Source organism: Mobula hypostoma, chromosome 17 (assembly GCF_963921235.1).
Source record: "Mobula hypostoma chromosome 17, sMobHyp1.1, whole genome shotgun sequence".
Taxonomy (NCBI): domain Eukaryota; kingdom Metazoa; phylum Chordata; class Chondrichthyes; order Myliobatiformes; family Myliobatidae; genus Mobula; species Mobula hypostoma.
Genome location: NC_086113.1, coordinates 44,370,043 through 44,394,891, shown reverse-complemented (window position 1 = coordinate 44,394,891; position 24,849 = coordinate 44,370,043). Strand labels below are relative to the sequence as shown.

At 39.7% G+C, this 24,849-nt stretch overlaps 1 protein-coding gene across 5 annotated transcripts in view; it reads left to right on the top strand.

Moving 5' to 3' along the window:
- Window positions 1-24,849, top strand: part of LOC134357983 (catenin delta-2-like) — a 1,288,623-nt gene that overhangs the window by 247,038 nt on the left and 1,016,736 nt on the right. For 4 of the 5 annotated variants that reach the window (XM_063069823.1, XM_063069826.1, XM_063069821.1 and 1 more), the window contains one exon: window positions 22,053-22,133. In XM_063069823.1, the coding sequence (XP_062925893.1) occupies window positions 22,112-22,133 (22 nt within the window). In that variant the 5' untranslated portion in view covers window positions 22,053-22,111. The remainder of the gene's footprint in view (window positions 1-22,052; window positions 22,134-24,849) is intronic. The other variant, XM_063069822.1, reaches the window with a different exon arrangement.

The following is a 24,849-nucleotide window of genomic DNA, read 5'->3' as shown; positions in this document are numbered from 1 at the left end:
AGACGAACGAATTCTTTATCTCATTTTACATGAGTGACTTTCTCATTCTGAAAACATCCCCTCATTCTAGGTTCATGCATGTGTTCCCCTCCATAGACGCTGCCTGACTTGCTGAGTTCCTCCAGCGCTTTCTGTGTGATGCATCTCAGAATATTTTGTTGTATGAGATTACCTGTTAGCCTCCTAAACATTAATATACACTGGAAATAACTGAGTGCCAGTATTGGCCACTACTTCTAGCTCACCCACTTAAAAAGAACCCATATAACCAGATTTTTTCCTGTTGGTGAACTAGTCAACTATCCTTGCCAATGTACTACTTGGCCTTTCATACTATGAGCTCCAACCTTGCACAGTCCTTTGCAAGACCTTATTGAATATCTTATGGGAATCCATGTACATACGTTATTAGTTTCCCTTTATTTGTCTTTCATGTTACATGATCATTGAAAAGCTATGTTAATTTTGATTGATTGTGTTATAATCTTTTTAAAAGACGTGCTTCAACTTCATTAATAAATTCGCCCTTTGCTATTGTGTTGGGTAGTGTCCAGAATCCAAAGAACTCTGGAGGATTAGCAGAGCTCTAAGATGAAGTCCATTGGATCCAGAGGCTTGTCAGCTTTTAGACAACAAGGCATGGGAGCAGAATTAGGCCTTTGGCCCAATAAGTCTGCTCCAGTCCTATTAGTTTCCCAGTACCTTTTCCCCAATGATTTCTTAAAAATTTTACAATCTCCTTACTAACTTTGGTTTCTTTTCACCTATTGCCGGCGCTTTTTCATTGTACTCTGTTACGCGAAAAATTGTTTTTGTTCTTTATTGTAAGCAGTTAGCAATTTGGCTGAATCTATGGAAGGAGAAATAAAAGTGAAATATTTCAGGTCTTTCTGCAGTGTGTTTCCTACATCTGGCTTTTATATCATATTTCCAATAACTGCAGACTTTTATTCTTGTTTCATAATATTAATTTCCAGACGTGTCACCTAAGGGACAACTTTTGGATTTTATTGGCTCAATAAGTAGAAAAAACAGGTTTCAAAAATGCTGTAGTGTTGAGATTCTAAAGCCCTGGTACAGAAACAGAGCTGGTAGAGCTACTGCCTCTCAGCTGAAGTGACCCAGGAACAGTCCTGACATCCAGCACCATGTGTGGAGCTAGGCATATTCTTCCTGCAGGCGTGAGCTGCTTCTGGGTACTCCAGGATTTGCGATCGTCCCAAAGACCTGAGTTAGGTCAGGTAATTGCCTCTGATATGTAGGTGAATGATGGAATCTGTGAAAATTGATGGGAATAGAAATGTATTTTTAATGAAGCAAGGGAAGAGGTGGCTGCACCATTGGCAGTGATCTTTGTCCTCGCTGGCTACAGAGGTAGTGCTAGATGATTGGAGAGTGGCAGATATTGTTCCTTTGTTCAAGAAAGGGAGTAGGGATAACCCTGGGAATTATAGATCAGTATGTTTTACTGCCGAAACAAATCTTCTACTCCCAGTTTAAAGAAGGCAAACATAAAAGAGGCGGACAACAGAAGAAATTCAAAGACGTCTTAAAAGCCAACATGAAGAAATATAACATCGACATCAACAACTGGGAAACCAATGCCAAGGACAGGAAACTCTGGCAAGCCATCATCCGAGAAGAAACAGCAACTTTCGAAGCCAACAGATGTGCAGAATTAGAAGAAAAGAGAAGAAAATGGAAAGAGAGGCAGCAACAACCAAAGCCCAATCTGCCATCTGGAACTACCTGTCCTGAATGCGGAAGAACTTTCAAAGCCAAGATTGGACTCATAAGCCACTTGAGAGCCCATAAGTAGATCAACAGAACGAAGACCATCATCCTTGACCTTGAGGGATAGCCACGACACCGAAGATGTTTTACTTTAATTGTGTGTAAATTACTGGTATTTGGAGAAGCATCGTTAGATTACAGATAGTCAGCGTCGCTTTGTGAGGGACAAGTCACACCTCATGAGCTTGATTTAATTGTTTGAGGATGTGACAAAGTACATTGATGAAGGTAGAGCACTGGATGTGCATATGGCCTTTGGTAAGGTGTTTGATAAGGTTCCCCATGGTAGGCTGATTTAGAAAGTCAGAAAGCATGGAATTCCAGGAAATTTGGCTGCGTGGATACAGAATTGGCTTGCCTATAGAAGTCAGAGGATGGTAGTCGACGGAGTGTTTTTTGCCTGGAGGCCGGTGACTAGTGGTGTACCATGGGGATGTGTTCTGGGACCCCTGCTCTTTGTGATTTTTTTTTGTAAGTGACTTGGATGAGGAAGTGGAATGATGAGTTAGTAAGTCTGCAAATGCCTGAAGGTTAGTGGAGATGTAGATAATACGGAGGTTTGTTGTATGTTCACGTGCATGTAACAAGAGCGTCTTGGACCTCCAGGTGGTCCATGGCAGGGGTGATGAATAAGTTTGTGGCCTAAGGTAGAAGGAGATGAGTTATACAGCTCGCATTACATGCACATGCAGTTCAACTCTTTGAGTGATTATGCAGAAAGTTTGAAGTTAATAACTCATCTCCTCCTACCTTAGGCCGGCTGGTGGCGCAGTGAGATCAGCGCCGGACTCCGGACCGAAGGTTCCCAAGTTCGAATCCGGGTCGGGCCACCCCCGAGCACGCTTTCCACCCGTGCCAAGTTGAGTGTCGAGCTTGCCACTCGGCCTCGTAAAAAAATACAAGGGTTGAGTCAGGAACGTTCATAATATGACTCGGTTAATCCTGTCACCATGTGCCAGCCAAGAATGGCTGAATGTCTGGTACGACACACTTTCAAAAAAAAACCTTAGGCCACAAACTTATCAATCACCTCTTGCTGTGGAGGTCCAAGATGCTGACTTCTACAAAGAAGGGATCCGTATGCTCCACTACCGCTGGGCTAAGTGTGTACATGTGCTAGATTTTCTAAAATTGACTCCTTCTACCTTAGGCCACGAACTTATCAATCACACCTCGTAAGAACTATAGATAGAGTGGATAGCCAGAGATATTTTTCCAGGGCAGAAATAGCTAATACAAGGGGACATATTTTTAAGGTGAAAGTATTTGGAGTGTACAGAGAGTGGTGGATGTGTAAAACACCCTGCTGGTGTATTGGTAGAGACAGATACATTTGGGGCATTTAAGAAACTCTTAGATAGGCAAATGGTTGATTAAAAAAAAATGGAGGATAATGTAGGATGGAAGGGTTAGATTGATCTTAGAGTAGCTTTAAAGTTCAGTGCAAGATCATCAGCCGCAGGGCCTGTATTGTGGTGTAACGTTCAATGTTCTATGTATTGGTATAATTGCCAGTGTGGGTCGTGGGTGGAAGACCTTATTTCCATGTTGTATAACTCTTTGAAGTAAAAGGCACCAAGTTAAACAAGATGCATACTAATTCATTATTAAACTCAAACTATGCAAAGCAACTTGTAAAAAAAAGTGTTAAAATGTTCAAGAAGTTACTTTTCTGCATAATTAATTGATATGATAAGGATTTTAGGCTTCAATGTGATGAAGGTGAAAACCAGGAACAAGCAGTATGACAAATATGTAGGCTAACCATAGTATTGAATAAATTGCATTCCAATTAATTTATTTGATTTATTTTCTTTTGTATAAATTACTGACTAGTTAAGTACAGTTTCTGTTAACATGCATTTGTCGTGCCAAAGCTTGTGCAGTTAAAAAGCTTGTCATACAACAATAAATTCAGATGCTGAAACTAAATAGATTTTTGTTTACACACTTGCAAGCTGAACCTGGAACGGTCAGTTTATTCTGCTGAGCCAGAGTAATCAGCAGACTGCATTTAGTCCCACTCCAGGATGGTGGATTTTACTGTTCCCTAAACAAACTTCAACGTATAGAGGGAAATTAGGCAGGGAGTATCATAAGCATTTTAAAAAGAGCCTATCTACTTATTAGATCAGGAAAATAATTGAGCGATACTGTATCATGGCCCTTCCATTTTGACCGTACTCAATGCCAAGAACCTGGAAACATACACATCCTCATGCAGGATTAGTATAATTTTAGTATTTAATATATTGGTGCATTTTTGACAAGAACTTTCTTTATAAGTTATAGTCTTATTATCAGTATTGTGAAAGAAAACCTTTAGGGAAATAATCTTACAAGGAGTTCAATTCAACATCTCCTCTTTGACAGTTTTCTAGATATCATATTTCTGCTCAGTTGCAATGCCATTTCCAGTTGGGATAAAGCAATGAAACTAGTGAAGAAGATTGAGGAGTGTAATGTCCAAATTAAGTCTGGTTTGGGGAAACTTTCTGTTGTGCTATTTCTGTTTGAAGATTTTTGGAAATGAACTTTGCCAACACACTGATCAATTTAGCGATCATAGAAAGTTTTTTGATAATTACACTTGTTTAGTTATCTCAAATCAGGGATTTCATTAAATATTATTTGAAATTGTTTATTAAGGTTTTAATTTACTGAGAATTTGATTTCTGCACGCCAGTATGACCAGTGAATGTGATAAGTAAAAAATGTGATGATGTAGCAAGATTTCCGCTCTTGAATACTTTTCAAACTTTTTTCCAGAAGCATTAATAAAATGGCTACAGGATGTTACCATTAATTATATCAAGCCATGTTTATTAATGCATAAATTATGTTTTAAATTGCTTCCTAACCCTGCTTAATGGTATTGGCCCAGTGAGGGTTATATTTTTAACACAATTATATGAGTTTGAGCAGAGACTTAAAAAAAATTCCTGAAAACTTGATAACACGTGCTTCAAATGGAAACCTATTGGCTATGGTATCAGAATCGTCCAAGTGGACCCAAATGTTCTAGGCCAATATTTATGCTTCATAGAAGCTGTCTTTTACCTTAACTCACATCACCTAAACAACAAATATACGTGGATCGCTTTCTCTATGAATGTATCAAGGCTACTGCAACAATTCTATGTGACAATGCACTATATATTTTCATGACATGCTGAGAGGAAACTTATACAAATTAATAGCTGCTGGGTTTGGACATGCAAGAGTAAAATATCTTTTTTCTGTGTTTAGAAACTTCAATAAGTTTAAAGATCTTTCTCAGATCTCCTCTTGGTCTACTAAAGAAAAAAATACCTTGGTCTGTCAAGTCTATCCTCATGGTTTTTGCTTCTCAGTTATAAGGTCACAGCAGCTGCCAGTAGAAATATGAAAATGCTTTTGTATCTACATCTTTGTCGGAAATCTCAAAATGTAGACCATTTTATCATCTTTAACTGCTGAGTCTCCTGTTGCATATTTCCATCATTTCTTGGAGCAAAGATTGCAGGATTTGTAAAACATTTTACCCTTTTATTTCATTTATCAATGATCCCAAGGGCTTCTAATGTTTTTCCTTCACAGAAACTGGTACAGGCACTTGAATCTAGGTTGATAATGGCAAAAATACATTTTTGTGAGAGATCTGGATTTGTACTAGTTCGATCCTGGACATCACCAATGTTGCTGCTTTTATTGTCTTTAGTTACCTGTGTGTTGTGGAGCTTGGTTGACTCTAATCTATTTTCAAGACTGGAGGCAAATCTAACTATTGCAAAGGCAATTTAGCTGCAGCCACTTCATGTTGCAGATAAAATACTTTGTCATTATTAATGGGTGCTTGCTGTGAACAATTAATTACCAAGTTTCCTGTGCAACAATAGTTACACTTTAAAAAGTGATAAGTAATTATTAAAAACAGCTATTTCTTAATATTGCATGGAGCATGTCAAATTGAGTTCAATGATGTTTCCTTCAGTGGCCTCTTGACCAATGTACAGTTTAGTCACTGCTAAGGCTGCTGGCTTCCTGATTTCATTATGGATTTGGTTCAAACCTTTAATCAAAGGCTTTGAGTCCCAGAACTGACATAGAGAAACTGGGCATAATCTACATTTATCAGAATAGGTTGTTAAAGAATACTACTAAAATTAACATCAATAGAAATCAGGGGCAACACTTCATATTGTATGAAACCAGAATAGCCTATCAGAAAGAAAATAGTTGTAAATAAAGAACCCAATCATTTCAACCCCAAATGGAGTATTCCTCCATTTGGCCTAGCTCAGTCACTGATCCCTAATGAGTATTCCTCCATTATAAGGTTAAAAGATAGGATATTTGTTAAGTATCCTTTTACAGTGCTGCAGTAATGACCCTGAATCATGTGATGTTTGTTTTCATATGAAAATGGTACAAGCACTTGTAAATTGGTTGATGGCAAACCTCTTGTGAGAGGTAGGTAGATTTTTATAAGGTCTTTTACCTGAACTGTGGACATCACCAATGATGCTGGCAATCCATTCACATCTTCACAAACAATGTTCTTTTCAATAAATGGAATGGGTTGTTAGCCCCTAAATGATGCCAGATTGTTTAGGACTTGTTGGCACTATTTATATGGGCAATTGGGAAATGTCCATCACACTCGCTACTTGTATCTGTACATGGTGAGAAAGGCTTTGGGGAGTTGGATAATGACTTGCTAGCCGAAGGATGCACAGCCTCTAAAATTCACTTGTAATCTGAGTATTTATATATCTGTACCAATTAAGAGATTAATAAATTGTCACGCCGAGATATTGAAATTAGGATTAGAAAACGTTATAAAAACTCTGGGTCAGACCACAGGTCTTCACCTTTGACCTGAAACATCAATTTTGACTTTTGTTTCCACAAATATTTCTGAGCTTGTGTTTCCAGTAGTTTCTGCTTTTATTTCAGATTTCCAGTTTTTGCAGCTTATTGATTTGTTGAAATGGCAAGTAGCTTATTCAGTTATGTTAACAACAGGAATTCTGCAGATGCTGGAAATTCAAGCAACACACATCAAAGTTGCTGGTGAACGCAGCAGGCCAAGCAGCATCTATAGGAAGAGGCGCAGTCGACGTTTCAGGCCGAGACCCTTCGTCAGGAGGGTCTCGGCCTGAAACGTCGACTGCGCCTCTTCCTATAGATGCTGCTTGGCCTGCTGCGTTCACCAGCAACTTTGATGTGTGTTGCTATTCAGTTATGTTAATATCTTTGAAGTGAGTAGGAAATGGAAATTTTTAAAACTTGTGTTCAGAAATGACATCTGACAAGGACAATGATTATTTCCAATAAGAGTGAGTCCAACCACACATCTTTGTCATTGAATGGTGCTAATAATACTCACCATTAACATATAGATCAAAAACTGAACTAGCCTAGCCGCATAAATGTTGCGTTTACAAAAGCAGATCAGAATTTGGGTTTCTTGTGCTTTCTTGCTTCCAGAGATAATTTTAGCTTCTAAGCACATCAGAATTTTGACTGAATATTCTTTACCTTCTTGGATGAGTGAAACTCCAAAACCTTCAATAAAGTCTGAGTCATCCAAGATGAAGCAGGTTACACGATTGGCACCCCATCCACTGTATTTGTCACTCACAACCTCCACAATTGGTAAAGCTGGACTGTGTACCAACTACCACAGCTGCTCCATAAGGCCTTTAGGTGCATGGGAACATGAATGCCTTAAAAATACCCTCTAGGATACATGCAGCATCACCTGGAAATATTCTTTGAGTCTTCAGCTATTGTGACAGAATCCTAGAACTACTTGTTTAGCAGCCACAATTGACCCGATGACAATTAGGGATTGACTTGTCATTGATATTGAGTGAAGTTTTAAAAAACTGCAATTAGAAACAGGCATTCCCTCACTAGAGCATACTTAACATTTTCCATGAGAATATTATTTACATTGTTGTCTAATTTGCAGAAAATGTCATATTTCATACCAGTGCTTAAAAACGGAATGTCTTGATCGTGAGCAATGTACTTCCAAAATCCTAATGTCCTTTCCCAATGGATGTATCAATTGCTGAGACATGTAGAATGACTCTGAAAGTTTTTGAATATTCCTCCTATTACTTGATATATCACATTGCACAATGCTTAATTTTTTTCACAAAATCAATTTTTATGCTCATTTGGTCTCAAGTATCTACACTGTGTGACCACTTGAAAACTTACTACTGAAAACTGCATTCTTTGTAATAATGAATACTGCAATTAGAATAGAATCCTTTGGAGCCTGATGTGTTATAGCTCCAAGACAGAATCTGTAATATTTATCACCACTTTGAGCTTTACGTTGCAAAGGCAGTCCTCAATCAATTAATTCTGTGAGCCTTGATCTTCTTAAAAACCATCACATGCAAGGATTTTATGAAAGAACTTCCCAAAAATCAAAGAAAATTGTATCCGCTTCACAGCATTTATCTGTTAAATTAGTGACTGCCTCAAAGAACTTCGGAGTTATAAATGAATCGTGTATTCTTTATGGCCTTTGCATCTTTCAAATGAATTTTGAGAGCATTCTGAAACTGTTTCTATTAGGCATTGACTTTCCCTCCCTTAACAAATCTTTATTTAATTCCTCTTAAATTCTGCGTTCTATTTAAAAATAACTATCAGTGGATGCTCCCCCATTTCATCCCTTGTGGCAGGCAAGATGATATAACAATATTCTGTAAGGGTTGATGTTGCACTGTGTTTTAGTTCTGCACCTGTGTCTCACTTGGCAGCACACTCAGCTGAGTCAGAAAGTTGCAGATTCCAATCCCAGTTTTTCTGAATTCTTGACGAGCACTTTAGTAATGTACTGTCACAAAGCAAAAAATAAACTAGAGGAAAAACTTGGGTGGAACCATGTCTATGGAGACAAGCAGATGGATGATGTTGCGGGTTAAACCCTGTATCAGGACGACGTACCATCAGAGTGCAACCTCGTAGAGACGTTAGCCTGTGGGTGATGAGTGAAACTGATTCTGCTCTCTCAGATGGCTGGAAGTGTTTCAAGGCAGAACTAGAAACCGTCCCCATATCATGGCCAGTGCTTGTCCCTTCAAGGGCATTTGGAAAAGCAGATGATCTGCTTGATGATACATTGCTCTTTGGGGGAGCTTGTGCACACATAGGCTGTTGTGCTTCTCACATTACATTTGTGATTTCATTGTCCGTGAAGGAGTCTGAGAGATCCAAATTATGGCTTAAAAGACACTACATATTACTCCAACCTACCCTTCACCATTTTCAATCTCCTTGCCTGCCCATTGCCTCCCTCTCGTTCTCTTCCCCCTCCCCCCCACTTTTTCTTGTTTCTTCTGTCTCTTTCACCAATCCACTTCCTAGCTGTTTGCTTCAACCCTCCCCCACCAAGCCTACCTTTCAAATCTACTCTTCTGCTTTTTTTCCTCCAGTCCCGGCGAAGGGTTTTGGCCCAAAACACCGACTGTACTTTTTCCCCATCAATGCCGCCTGCCCTGCTGAGTTCCCCCAGCATTTTGTGTGTGTTGCTCGGATTTCCAACATCTTCAGACTTTCTCTTGTTTGACATATTCCTGCCTCCTTCCTTTAAGGACAAAGATTTTGATTCACTCCAAGTAACCTCAGGTCAGGGTTTAATTGGTATTTGTTGAGTAAACTATGACAACTTCATTCTCAAACTCTGTAGCACACTGTGTTTCAATAGCTGTCTTCCTCTGAGTAGCCATACTTCAAATAAAGTGGACTGTGGTGTATAGAAGACTCATGAGGCACACTGTGAGCTGATTTTTATTGATGAATTTGCCAGTTTGTGGAAGTGATAGCTTATCCCCTAACTTATTTCAGTTAGGAACCTGCTGCTATCCATGGTATAGTTACCCTGGACCTGCAAGTGATCTAGTTCACATAAACTGGAGAATGGTCTGGACATTGTTATTCTAAATTGAGCGCATTGGCTGGCAATGTTGCCTCAGTCTTGTTTGCTTTCTTTTATATATTAGAAATAGATGTCAATGGGCAGAAAGCGGAAACATTGGAGGTTTTTGCATAACAATTGATGAAAGATGCATTATACTCACAGTCTAATGGAAATACTTTCATTTAAGGTAGACCATAAGAGTACTTTAGTAGAAAATGCCTGACTAATTGAGCAAGATTTTCAGAGTGCATATTCAATTTCCATAAATGATTAATGATCTGACAAAAGTCTTTTGACATGTCTGCGGAGTTGATTGGTGCTGCAGTCAAATGCTGTGTATAAGATGTTATGGGCATCGTTTCACAGTCGTATTTTTTCCAAATTTACCTAGATCAATTTTATTTCAAATTAGGATTGTATTTCCATAGATTTTTGACTAATGGGTGTAAGTGACTGAAATTATATAATCTTCAGACATTGTGTGTCTTGGAGAAGATGCTATAAAGCAAAAACTACTTTCAGAATACAATTTTATTAGGAGTTTGTCTTTAAAATGTTTTAAACAAATATAATTTTACAAGAAAAAACAATATAAAGGCTACAGTATATTTGGTATCATAGCACAAAGGAAGCGCTGTAAGTTGAAGGGTTACTATTGGTGCACCACTGGAAAATTATGTGCATTTGATGTAAAGTCAAAAAGTCTCAAGTGTCCAATAATTAGAAATACAGTAAAAGAAAAATCCAGGTGACTAAAAGCATTTAACCCATGAGAACATGCAAAGTGGCAACTGGAGTGTGGTAACCAGCAAGTTACAGGATACTACTGTTTTTTGAATATCATGTGTGTCTGTAGGTTTTCAAAAAAAATTACTTTTCCTGGAAAATGAATCTTTTGGTATATTTGTCCAAAGCTCCAGAAATAAATTTAATTTTATTTTCCTTGAAGCTGTTCTTTCAAGTAAGGATTTTGTTCCTTGAATGTGCAGTGAATGGTGCACAATTGTCTTAATCTATTGCCTGCCGTGAATAATATTGGTTTCCTTTGGAGCATTTTACTGATAATGAGATGCATTAACAGAACCTTGTGAACATTTCTGGCTTTCAACTTGAAAATGCTATAAGGGTGGAAATTTATCTCAAAAATATAACTGAACTAAGCATTTAGTGATGGCCATGAGAGTCATTCAGGTATTTGCATCTGGGAGTTTTCAAGGAATGTCTAGTTATGGGAAAACCAGAAACAATTTATGAAAATAATCATATAATCATTGTCAGTTTTTATTCTATTCTTTCAGATTTTAGCAGTCACCTTGCCCAGTCTACTGTATGGTTAGCACTATTACTTAGCTTATCAAATGTTATTTATGTTTATCTGTCTCTAATATTATCTCTCTCTTTCAACAGTGACTTGTGTTAACATGGGCTTTAAAAGAATTGGTTTCCAATCTATTTTTAAATAATTCATACTCTCAATAAGTGTATTAAATCCTAATCATCAGTTTGGTTCATCTAGATTTGAGTGTTCTAACTAGCACAAAATACAGCTATCTAACAGAATATTTTGAAATCAGCTCACTACATGTCTAATATCCTTATGATTTCTTGACAACTAATTTTCTCATTAATATTCTACTTCAATTTAAATTAAAATTTTAAGCATCCTGTAAATGAAACCAACCAGAATTGCTGAGAATGTAATGTAAGTTGATTTTTCCGAGGGCTATTCAGCTTCACTGCAGTATCAATGAATTATCCTGTCAGAAATCCCAATAAAAGTCAGAATCAGGTTTATTATAACTGATGTGTCGTGAAATTTGTTGTTTTGCAGCAACAGTACAGTGCAAGACATAAAAATTGCTACAAGGTACAAAAGTACATAAACAGCGCAGAAGAGGAATAATGAGGTAGTGTTCATAGACCATTCAGAAATCTGATGGCAGAGGGGAAGTCACTGTTCCTAAAAACATTGAGTGTGCGTCTACAGGATCTTGCACCTCCACCCCAGTGGTAACATTGAGAAGAGATGGTAATATTGAGGTGAGGGCATATGCTGCTGGATGGTGAAGGATAGGTTCCGTGGCCTTGAGAAACTGCCTCTTGAAGATGTTCTCTATGTCAGGGCGAGTTGTCCCTATGGTGAAGCTGGCAAAGTCTACAACCCTCTGATTCTGTGCATTGAAGACTCCATACTATGCAGTGATGCAACCAGTCAGAATGTTCTCACCGAACGTCTGCAGAAATTTGCAGTAGGTTTTGGTGGCATACTAAATCTCCTCATGAAGTAGAGTTTCTGGCGTGCCTTCTTCATGATTGTGTCAATGTGTTGGACCCAAGACTGATCCTCTGAGGTGATGACGCTCAGGAAATTGATTTTGCTAACGTTTCTTAATTTATAACAACTTTGGAGAGCAGGCTCCTGTAATTAATGTTTTTGGGGGGGCTATGCCACTTTTCAGTTGACTGCATCTGAGCATAAAGAAGATACAGCTTTTCCAACGCAAACAACAGGAATTCTGCAGATGCTGGAAATTCAAGCAACACACATCAAAGTTGCTGGTGAACGCAGCAGGCCAGGCAGCATCTATAGGAAGAGGTGCAGTCAACATTTCAGGCCGAGACCCTTCGTCAGGACTAACTGAAGGAAGAGTGAGTAAGGGATTTGAAAGCTGGAGGGGGAGGGGGAGATGCAAAATGATAGGAGAAGACAGGAGGGGAAGGGATAGAGCCAAGAGCTGGACAGATGATAGGCAAAAGGGGATACGAGAGGATCATGGGACAGGAGGTCCGGGAAGAAAGACAAGGAGGGGGGGGTGACCCAGAGGATGGGCAAGAGGTATATTCAGAGGGACAGAGGGAGAAAAAGGAGAGTGAGAGAAAGAATGTGTGCATAAAAATAAGTAACAGATGGGGTACGAGGGGGAGGTGGGGCCTTAGCAGAAGTTAGAGAAGTCAATGTTCATGCCATCAGGTTGGAGGCTACCCAGACGGAATATAAGGTGTTGTTCCTCCAACCTGACTGTGGCTTCATCTTTACAGTAGAGGAGGCCGTGGATAGACATGTCAGAATGGGAATGGGATGTGGAATTAAAATATGTAAGGGCACCCACATGGGTCCGAGCTATGCCTGCCTTTTTGTTGGCTTTGTGGAACAATCTATGTTCTGAACCTATTCTGGTATCTGTCCCCCACGTTTCCTTCGCTACATCGACGACTGCATTGGCCCTGCTTCCTGCACGCATATGGAGCTCGTTGACGTTATTAACTTTGCCTCCAACTTTCACCCTGCCCTCAAATTTACCTGGTCCATTTCCGACACCTCCCTCCCCTTTCTAGATCTTTCTGTCTCTGGAGACAACTTATCTACTGATGTCTACTATAAGCCTACTGACTCTCACAGCTATCCTACTCCTCTTCTCACCCTGTCTCTTGCAAAAATGCCATCCGCTTCTCACAATTCCTCCATCTCCGCCGCATCTGCTCTCAGGATGAGGCTTTTCATTCCAGAACGAGGGAGACGTCCTCCTTTTTATAAAGAAAGGGGCTTCCCTTCCTCCACCATCAGCTCTGCTCTCAAACACATCTACCCCATTTCACGTACATCTGCTCTCACTCCATCCTCCCGCCACCCCACTAGGAATAGGGTTCCCCTTGTCCTCACCTACCACCCCACCAGCCACCGGGTCCAACGGGATCCCACCACTAAGCACATCTTTTCCTCCCCCCCACCCCCGCTTTCCACAGGGATCGCTCCCTACGCGACTCCCTTGTCCATTCGTCCCCCCCATCCCTCCCCACTGATCTCCCTCCTGGCACTTACCCGTGTAAGCGGAACAAGTGCAACACATGCCCTTATTCTTCCTCCCTTACCACCATTCAGGGCCCCAGATAGTCCTTCCAGGTGAGGCGACACTTCACCTGTGAGTTGGCTGGGGTGATATACTGCGTCCGGTGCTCCCGATGTGGCCTTCTATATATTGGCGAGACCCGACACAGACTGGAAGATCATTTTCCTGAACACCTACGCTCTGTCTGCCAGAGAAAGCAGGATCTCCCAGTGGCCACACATTTTAATTCCACATCCCATTCCCATTCTGACATGTCTATCCACGGCCTCCTCTACTGTAAAGATGAAGTCACGCTCAGGTTGGAGGAACAACACCTTATATTCCGTCTGGGTAGCCTCCAACCTGATGGCATGAACATTAACTTCTCTAACTTCTGCTAATGCCCCACCTCCCCCTCGTACCCCATCTGTTATTTATTTATATACACACATTCTTTCTCTCACTCTCCTTTTTCTCCCTCTGTCCCTCTGACTATATCCCTTGCCCATCCTCTGGGTCCCCCCCGCCTTTTCCTTCTCCCTGTGCCTCCTGTCCCATGATCCTCTCATATCCCTTTTGCCAATCACCTGTCCAGCTCTTGGCTCCATCCCTCCCCCTCCTGTCTTCTCCTATCATTTTGGATCTCCCCCTCCCCCTCCCACTTTCAAATCTCTTACTAGCTTTTCTTTCAGTTAGTCCTGACGAAGGGTCTCGGCCTGAAACGTCGACTGTACCTCTTCCTAGAGATGCTGCCTGGCCTGCTGCGTTCACCAGCAACTTTGATGTATGTTGCCAGAGCTTTTCCAATCTTGCCTTAAATAGCTAAAGACAAATCTTGTGCCCACTGAATAGTAGCATAACTTGAAAGGAGAATGTGTTCAAAGAAGTATTCATAAAACAGAGATTCCATTAGAGTGCTTATTAGTAGAGTTCTACAGTAGGGTCCACTCTTACTTTAAAGGAGCTTCCAACCCATTTAACCTTGGGTAGTGTTTCTTGGGGGAAAAGTGGGAAGCAGTATTTCAAGTAAATGTGTTCTAACACCATTATTCACAATATGACTGTACCAAATCTGGGATGCCTTTTGATTAAGCAAGTATAAAATAAATATCTATAAAGAACTCCCTTGGAAAGGAAAAAGGGAGAAAGATGGGATAGTAAACTTGTATTTTAAATTTCTGATCCTATTTCTAGCTATAGAATAAGTTGCCTCTGGTATCTTTGTAATCACACCCAGTCTGTCTCAAAAAGTTCTTAAAAGATTCCATGTACCTGAAAATGTCTTGATTTTCAGTTTTTACGTTATGTTATTGTACACAATGGTTTGCCTAAAATACGGGAATTTTCAGGAGTGATTTTTTATTTTCTCCTTCAATGTCACACGTTACCTCCTGACTGTAAAGTAAATGTGTATTGCAAGGCATTGCTATCATTTCCGTAATGACTATAAAAATCAAGGTCATTATCTAAAATTATAGACACTGCATTTGCACAATGTATGCCTGTGTCTAAAATGACCAACAATATGCATATTGGAAGCAATCTCATAAAATGAAGGTCAATCTAGATGTTAAAATTTTCTCCTGTAGTCTGTCAAAATTCTAATTGAATTCATTTTTGTGCTAGCATGCTCAGTACAAACAATGCAACATTTCTACTCTTCTTTGATATGGCCAGTAATTAGGTTGTGAAACTCCTAGAAGCATAGGAAAAGGATTCAGTCTTTCAAACTTTTGAGACCATTGTGCTACTCACTTAACACTTGGCATAATTTGTGAGTTCATAGATTTGGTTAACACATTTACTTAACAAAAGTCTATCTGGCTCAGATTTTACATCTTCAATTTTTTTGGGCATTGTGTGAAGCAGAGTAGATCAATCATAAGAGCATTTATTTTTTTACAGCAAGGGAAGACTAGCACCAGAAAAGAACCAATGATAGGTTCGATAAAACAGACATCATAGTCACTCCTTTATACACAAGTTTAAGAACAGTGTGCATTCTGTCCATCTGCTTAATCAGTGTATATAGCATTCTTCCAGTAACCAAATCAGTTGAGCTTTCTGCAGTTTGACATGTACTCAGAGTTCATCGGCATAACGTTGCACATACGCTATTAGCAAAGTACTCTGGTACAATACAGATTCCATTTTTTTACAATCAAAAATGCCATTACAAGTAAAGTACGTTTCCACAGTTGATAGAAGAGAATTGGATATTGTTCTGTTGAAGTAGCATTAAACCTTACCTTATGATAACTGGTAACAATCTCCAATTGTGTGAAAGTCTATCTCCTTAAGATTGAAGTGTATATGAAAATTCAGCAGTTTACAGTTGGAAAACATTGAAGATTTGGTGCCCATGAATGAGGTGCAAACATTTTTGGGGAGGGTGAAGAGTTATGAAGCCCCTATGCAGTTGTGATTTTCATTGGGAGATATTCAAGAAATCGTCTGTGTTTTGGGATTTCTGACAAAGACTGTAAGATATAAAGCATGAACACATTTCCTCTTGCAGCTGCTGACTGAATTGCTGTGACCTTATTTCACAGAGAAGGAAACCTTCAGGAAAGACTCAACCGTCCAATCATTATTTCATAACACTGTAAGACATAGGAGCAGAATTAGGCCATTCAGCCTATTGTGCCTGCTCTACCATTGCATAATGGCTGATTTATTATCCCTCTCAATCCCAGTTGCTGCTTCTCCCCATAGCCTTTAATGCTGTGACTAATCAGGAGCCTATCAACCTCCGAGTTAAATATACGCAATGACTTGTCCTCTACAGATTCATCACCTTCTGGCTAAAGAAATTCCTTCTCATCTCTATTATAAATGATATCCCTCAATTCTGACGCTATGCCTTCTGGTCCTGGATTCTTTCACCATAGGAAACACCCTCTTCACATTCACTCCATCTAGGTTCTTCTAAGCTCCAGCAAGTAAGGGCCCAGAGCCGTCAAATGCTCTTCACACAGTGCCTATAAAGTATTCACCCGCCCACCCTTGGAAGTTTTCATGTTTTATTGTTTTACAACATTGAATCACAGTGGATTTAATTTGGCTTTCTTTTGACACTGATCAACAGAAAAAGACACTTTCATGTCAAAGTGAAAAGAGAGATCTACAAAGTGATCTAAATTAATTACAAATATAAAACACAAATAATTGATTCACCCCCTTTAATATGACAAACCAAATCATCACTGGTGTAGCCAGTTGGTTTTAGAAGTCACTTAATTAGTTAAATGGAGATCACTGTGTGCAGTCAAGTTGTTTCAATTGATTGTAGTAAAAATACATCTGTATCAGGAAGGTTCAACTGCTGGTGAATCAGTACTCTGGCAAAAATGACACCGTGAAAACAAAAGAACACTCTAAGCACCTCCACGAAAAGGTTATTGGAAAGCACAAGTCAGAAGATGGATACAAGAAAATTTCCAAGTCACTGGAGTACAGCTAAGTCAATCATCAAGAATTGGAAGGAATATGGCACAGCTGTAAATCTGCATAGAACAGCCTGTCCTCAAAAACTGTGTGACTGTGCAAGAAGGGGACGAGTGAGGGAGGTCCCAGGAGACATAGGACAACTCTGGAGGAGTTACAAGCTTCAGTGGCTGAGTTGGAAAAACTGTGCATATGACAACTGTTGCCTGGGTGCTTCACCAGTTGCAGCTTTATTGGGGCGGGGGGGCGGGTGGTGGCAAAGAGAATGCCACTGTTAGGGAAAAAAACTCACATAACATCTCCACCAGAATTTGCCAGAAGGCATATGGGAGACTCTGAATTCAGCTAGAGAAAGATTCTGTGGTCTGGTGAAACCAAAACTGAACTTTTTGGCCATCAGACTGTATGCTTTGGAGTAAGCCAAACACCGCACATCACCAAAAACACACTATCCCTCCCATGAAGCATGGTGGTGGCTGCATCATGCTGTGGGGCTGCTTCACTGCAGCAGGGCCTGGATGGCTTGTGAACGTAGAGGGTAAAATGAATGCAGCAAAATACAGGGAAGTACAGGAGGAAAACCTGATGCAGTCTGCAAATGAACTGCAACTTGAGAGAAGATTTGTTTTCCATCAAGACAATGACCCCAAGCATAAAGCCAATGCTACATGGGAATGGCTTAAAAAACAACAAAGTTAAAGTCCTGAAGAGGTCAAGTCAAAGTCCAGACCTCAATCCAATTGAGAGATTGTGACTGGACTGAGAAGAGCTGTTCACTCATGATCCCCATGCAAGCTGACAGGGCTTGAGCAGTTTTGTGAAGAAAACGGGGAAAAATTGTAGTGTCCAGATGTGTAAAGCTGATGGAGACCTATCCACACAGACTCAAGGCTGTAATTGTTGCCAAAGGTGCATCTACTAAAAACTGACTTGAAGGGGGTGAGCACTTATGCAATCAACTATTTTGTGTTTTATAGTTGTAATTAATTTGGATCATTTTGTAGAGATCTGTTTTCACTTTGACATGAAAGAGTCTTTTCCTGTTGATCAGTGTCAAAGAAAAGTCAAATTAAATCCACTGTGAAATAAAACATGTAAACTTCCAAGAGGAGTAAATACTTTTTATCGGCACTGTGCATGTAAACCATTTAATTCCTGAAATCATTCTTGTGAACCTCCTCTGCACCCTCTCCAATGCCAGCATATCTTTTAGATAAGAGGCCCAAAATTGATCACAATATTTCAAGTGCGGTCTGACCAATGTGTTATAAAGTCTCCGCATTTCACCCTTGATCTTATATTTTAGCCCTCTTGAAATGAACGCTAACATTGCATTTGACTTCCTTACCACTGATTCAACCTGCAAGTTAACCTTTTGGGAATCCTGCATGAGAACTCTCAAGTCGCTTTGCACCTGATTTTTGAATTTTCTCCCCATTTAGAAAATAGTCTATGCCTTTACTACTTCTGCCTAAGTGCACAACTATGTACTTCATACACTATATTCCATCTGTCACTTCTTTGCCCATTCTCCCAGTCTGCCTAAGTCCTTCTGCAGACACCCTGTTTCTTCAACACTAACTGCTCCACATATCTTCATATTTGGCCACAAAGCCATCAATATCATCATCCAAATCCTCAACATATAACGTGAGAATAAGTTGTCCCATCACTGACCCATGTAGAACACCACTAGACACTGGCAGCCAACCAGAAAAAGTTCCCTTTATTCCCACTGTTTGCCTCTTGCCAGGCAGCCAATCTTTCATCCATGCTAGCTTTTTTTCTGTCATACCTTGGGCTCTTAAGTTGTATAAGCAACATCTCGACAAAGGCCTTCTGAAAATCCAAGTAAACTGCCTCCACTGACCTCCTTTGTCTATCCTGCCTATTATTTCTTCAAAGAATTCCAAAAGCTTTGTCAGGAAAGATTTCTCCTAACAGAAACAATGCTGACTTTGGTCTATTTTATCATGTGCCTCCATGTACTCCAAAACCCCATCTTTAATAATGGATTCAACATCTACTTAACCACTGAAGTTGGTTAACTGGCCTATAATTGTCTTTCTTCTTCCTCCCTCCCTTCTTAAAGAATGGGTGACAGTTGTAATTGTCCAGTCCTCTGGAGCCATCCCAGAATCTAGTGATCCATGAAAGATCATTACTAGTGCCTCCACAATCTCTTCAGCTATCTCTTTTAGAACCCTGGGGTGTAGTGCATCTGATCCAGGTGACTTATTTGCCTTCAGATCTTTAAGCTGCTCAAGCATGTTCTTCTTATTAATAGCATCTACACTCACTTCTGCGCCCTGACACCTTTGAATTTCCTGATATACTGCTTGTGTCTCACACAGTGAAGATGTAAAACACGAGTTCATCAGCTTTTTCTTTGTCCCCGTTATTATTTCTACAGCATCATTTTCCAGTGGTCTGATATCCACTCTCTCCTCTCTTTTACTCAAATATCTAAAAAAAAATTGATAACCTCTTTTGTATGATTCACTAGCTTACCTTCGTATACCTTCATTCTCTAATGACAAGAAGGCCAAAAGATGGCCTGAGAAAAATCTTTAAACGTATGGAAGTTCCATGACATACTTTCCACCAGGTTGTCCAAATCTAGCAGCAATTGATCTGTATAAGGTTTTTCCTCAGCAAGTCATAATATTGTGTGATGCATTGCCACATGGAATACTTGCCAGTAACATTGAAACAATTGAAGGGAAGCTAGATAAGTACACAAGGGAGAAACGGATTTAAGGAAGCATTCAGGTGAGAGGTAAGAGATGTCTTCTCTAAAACATAAATACCCAAAGCATCTGGACCTATTGGAGTATTCTGATGTTTTAACTTCCATGACCACTTTCAGAATTGTATTTTATATGGCTATTTTGATTCCAGTTTCTTTTTGTTGAAAATATAATCCTTAATGATTCACTACCAAGAGCAGAGCTTCATAGAAAGTTATTTAAAACAGTTGACACATAAATGCACAATGGAATGTGCTATGACCTGTCACAGCTTTATTACTGCACCTGAAGAAAGATTTAATATAATAAATAATTTGAACATTGCGAAAGCTATCATTTATAACTAAAATATTTAAAGATACTCTTGGGAGGAAAAGAACTTTTAAGAGTCACTTTGAAGACCAGTGTACAGGCAAAACTATTGGGTAATTGCCTTGGGGATGAATCGATCTGGTTGCTTTTTTTAGTTTAAATAGTACGAAAGATCGCAGAAATTCAGTTTGCTCTAAAATTACTTTGTGTTTAAATGAAATGTCTTTTTCAGTTTGGGTCATATTAGTCCAGTTGCACAAGAAAATAGCAATGCACCTGAGCAGAAGTTGGGTTAGAGTTAAATAAGTATCATGATAGTTTTCAGCCTTACAAAAAATGTCCCATGAGCTGTGTCAAGTTAACCAGATTTTCATCCCTATAAAACTCAAAATAATGAGATTGATTAATGAGATTTAGAAAAGAATCTCAATGCATTCCTTTTGTTGTAAAAGTATAATTGGGATGTACTTACAAAAGAAATTCTGAAAGTGCTGGAAAAGCAGAACAAGGCACACAAAATGCTGGAAGAGCTTAGATGGTTAGGCAGCGTCCATGGAAATGAACCAACAAAGTTTCAAGTCAAGACCCTTCACAACTGGAAAGGAAGATGCCAGAATAAAAACGTGGGGAGAGGGGAAGAGGGTGGGAAGGGTAAAGAAATCTGATAGGAGAAGAGAGTGGATCATAGGAGAATGAAAAGCAGGAGGGGCACTGGGGGGGGGCAGTGATAGGCAGATTTAAAAAAAAGGTCTGAGGCCAGAGTGAGGAATAGAAAAAGAGGGGAAGAGGGCCTCTGCATACAACACATCATTCTCCACAACTTCCACCATCTCCAAAGGGATCTTACCACTCAGCACATCTTTACTTCCCCCTACTTTCTGCTTTCTACAGGGATTGCGCCCACCAAGATTCCCTTATTCATTCATCCCTCCCTTGGCTTATTTCTGCAAGTGACCAAAGTGCTGCAACTGCTCATTCACCTCCTCCCTCAGCTCCATTCAAGGCTCTAAACGGTCCTTCCAGGTGAGGAAACACTTCACCTGCAAACCTGCAGGAGTTGCCTATTGCATCTGGTGCTCCCAATGCAGCCTGCTCTAAATTAGTGTTTTCCCCTTGTAGATTGGGGAGATGCTTCGTTGAGCACCTCCACTCTATCCAGCAAAAGTGGCACTGCCTGGTGGCCCAAGATTTTAATTCCAATTCCTATTCCCGTTATGCCACGGCCTCCTCTTGTGCCACCATGGGGCCACCCTCAGGGTGGAGGAGCAATGACTTGTATTCCATCTGGGTAGCCTCCAATTGGATGGTATGACTGTCAATTTCTACTTCCAGTGGGGGGGAAAAATCACCTCTCCTCTCAGATTCCTTCATTTCCATCCTTTCCCCACTCACCTGACTTCACCTATCTCCTTCTAGCTATCCCTCTTCCCCTCCCTCCACCTTTTTATTCTGCTATCTTCCCTTTTCCTTTCCAGTCCTGAAGAAGAGTCTCAGCTTGAAGAAGAATCTCAGCCTAGAAAGTCAACTACTTGTTCCTCCAGCATTTTGTGTGTGTTGAATGGGACATACATTTTTTAACCAATTTTCAGAAAGCTCCCAAGTATTCAGTTATCAACACTTAACTGTCTGCCACATGATACTAATAATAAAGTGTGCACAATATTCACCACAGTGCTCAAAATGAACCAGTCTTAAACTATATGAGGTCATTTTTTAAGAAGAAGGACAAGTTCAGTCCATATTGTTCCCCATACCCTCTGCCTGCAAATCTCCTTTGGACTTCTCGTCGGAAGTGCACTGTCTTGTGAATAAGAGTCAATAGCTACTTCCTGTGTAGGTATTTTCTATAACAGAAAGATGCTTATTCATATCAATTCCAAGCGTGGTCAAGTACTAAATAATTGTTTTCATACACTTTATTTTGGTGATTTGTCCAGTATGTTTTAGTTTCCATCTAGAGTACTTATGACTCACTTTCATATTTCCCTTATTCAGCAGATAGAGCATGTGAATGGCCACAAGCACCTTCGCTAATTCTGACACCGTCCCTACTCATGGCTTTGCCAACAGCAGGAGGTAAGATGATTTCAAATTACTTGATTCCTAGAATAACGCTGGGTGGTGGAAGCAGGTATTCTGAAAACATTTAAGTAGTAAATAGAGGAGTAGTTGAACTGTCAATGCAGTGAAAGCTATGGACAAAGTTCTAGTAAGTGAGTTTAGTAGAGTTAGATACTTTGATGATCATTATAACGTGATGGGCTGAAGGGCTGTAATGACTTTGAAGGTAAATGCAAGTTTTCTTTTCTGATAAATGGTTCAGTTCCATGGTGCAATTTTTGAAAAACTACTTTGAATTTTGGCCGAGAAGATTGAAAATTTACATTATATGTTTGATTGCATTAGCCATTTTTCCTTTCTTGTTTTTTGCTCATATGTTTTCTGTGTTTAATGATGTGCACTTGCTATAAAGAATTCTTAAAAATCTACGTGGAGCGTTTTCTGTGTGAAAAATTATTTGACAATGATACCATTTAAACTTGCTGAACCACCCTGTACACAGATGGGACTGGTAACATCCATGCTTCATAATTCTGAGGAGATATATTTATCCCAGTCAACATGTTTCTATTATTACAGTGTATTAGCACCATTATTATTTCCTGCACATTGGGTCTCGTGAGTAATCTCAAGATACAGTTCTGAATTCAAATCAATCAGTAGTTCAGCAGGGACTTTGAGAGAAAGCTGTTCTTTTGTTGAGAGAGAATCCTTCTGTTTAGTGCTCTTGATAAATGTGTAATATGGTAGTTCCACTTGGCAAACTTTATACCATGATTAAATTTCACACTAGTTGCACTTTTCAAAAAATATTACTGATTCCAAGTGATGACAATATGCCTTTGTTCCAGTGAAGCCATTGTCACATTTTCTAATTATGGGAGACGAGAAAGGCAAGATAGTTATTGTGAGGAAGACTATTATTAGTGTTAATTTAGCTTCCAATGAACAGTAGAACCAAAATCTAAGATAAAATAGCTTGAAAAATATCTGTTTCCATTGCTCCTGTAGTTTCTCCTACCAAAAGATGAGAATACTGTGAGCTCAGGATTTTAATACAGTTGTAAGATTTGCTCCACTTTTTTTTCCGCACATTCCAGTATGATCTCCCATTCTGATCCAAAAGAAGATTATGATATGGTTCTGGTATTGAGGGGATACAACAGTGTCATGCTCAGAGTGAGTGAAGAGCTATTCTCATTGAAGTTAATGAGGGACTGTATACCCGACCTCAGGGAACCGTCGGATGATGAAAATCACATCAACTATAGATGTTGGAACCGTGGAATTAAAAATCATCAGGGGATTTTTGCTATCTCAGATGATTGTTTCAGGACTAGACTTGATGGTTCAACTTGTATTGCATGTTATAATTTGAGTAGAGTGACAAAAGATGGCACTCCCTACCCTGAAAACTTGATTGTGGAACTCATCAAAACAGAGAATCTATAGATTTCTGGAAATTAAGGGAATCAAGGGATCTGGCGATAGTGCAAGAAAATGACACTGAGATAGAAAGTGAGTCACAATCTTGATGAAAGATAATGAATGAACAAATAAGCCTCCATCGGTCAGGGTCGACCATGGCTGTTGTCTCTCAGCTGTCTAGATATGCAAACTTGGGCAGTACGTTATGGAGAGCAAGCTGTTGCCCATGTAGCAAGCTCTCCCTCTCCACCCATCATATAGGAACGGCAGAGACCAACACAGTTTGGTACCAGCAGCTTTGGAGGAGTTGCAGGTCAGCATTGAACTCAACGTAGGACAGCCTTAGGGACTCCAATTCTGGATTTTTCCCTTGGGGTTTACCCCCGAAGCCTTCCCCATAAGTGGGTATAGCCGCAAACAGCAGAGGTTTGAGATCAGAGTTTTCTTCTGGATGAGCTGCCAACCATGGCTGATGAGCCCCATCTGCCCAATGATGAATGAAAGATCAGACAGTCTTGAAAGGTTGGATAGCCAATGCTCCTCCTATTTCTTGTGTGCTTTTAACTTTCAAAAATCAGTGGAATTCTGATATCCACAATTAACAGGCACAGTGTCTTGCTTGTCCTGTGTTCCTCAGCTCATTTTGCACATCTTTGATTTTCATCACTTTACCATAGATGTCCATGCCATCCCCTGTCCAACGTTATCTTTGGCACACACAAATTGCTAGAGGAACTCAGTAGGCCAAGCAGTACCTATGGAAAAGAGTAAACAGTCAACAATTTGGGCAGAGACCCTACATCAGGATCAGGAACAAAGGATGAGAAGTTAGAGCAAGAAAATTTTGGCATTGGACCATGATGCTGACAACAGTTATGTGGCTTGCAGTCAATTTTTTATTTGGTATCTCCAATGATTGTAACCTTATTTCTGAAACAAAGTTGCTTCAAAGTACAATTTTGTTGGATTGTTATAAACTATAAAACTTATGTGACAGGATATATTTTAGTAGTGCCTGTCTCTGTATGAGATTCAATAAGAGTTAAAGGTCACTGAAAAATTCCATGTCAACTTGAAGGCTGATTTAAAGATATTCACCTATTTTTCTCTTGCAATTAAACTATTGAGGTCATCACTAAGCAATTCTTCCATAAGAATGGTTGTTAGACATTCTAGTAGGTAAGTATATTTATGACTAAAGTATATTTGGGTACTTTATTGAATTGATTTATTGAGCTTTATTTTCCGGCTGTAGGCATCGTTGGTCATTTGTGATGGTAAATGTAAAATCGCTGTTTACCAC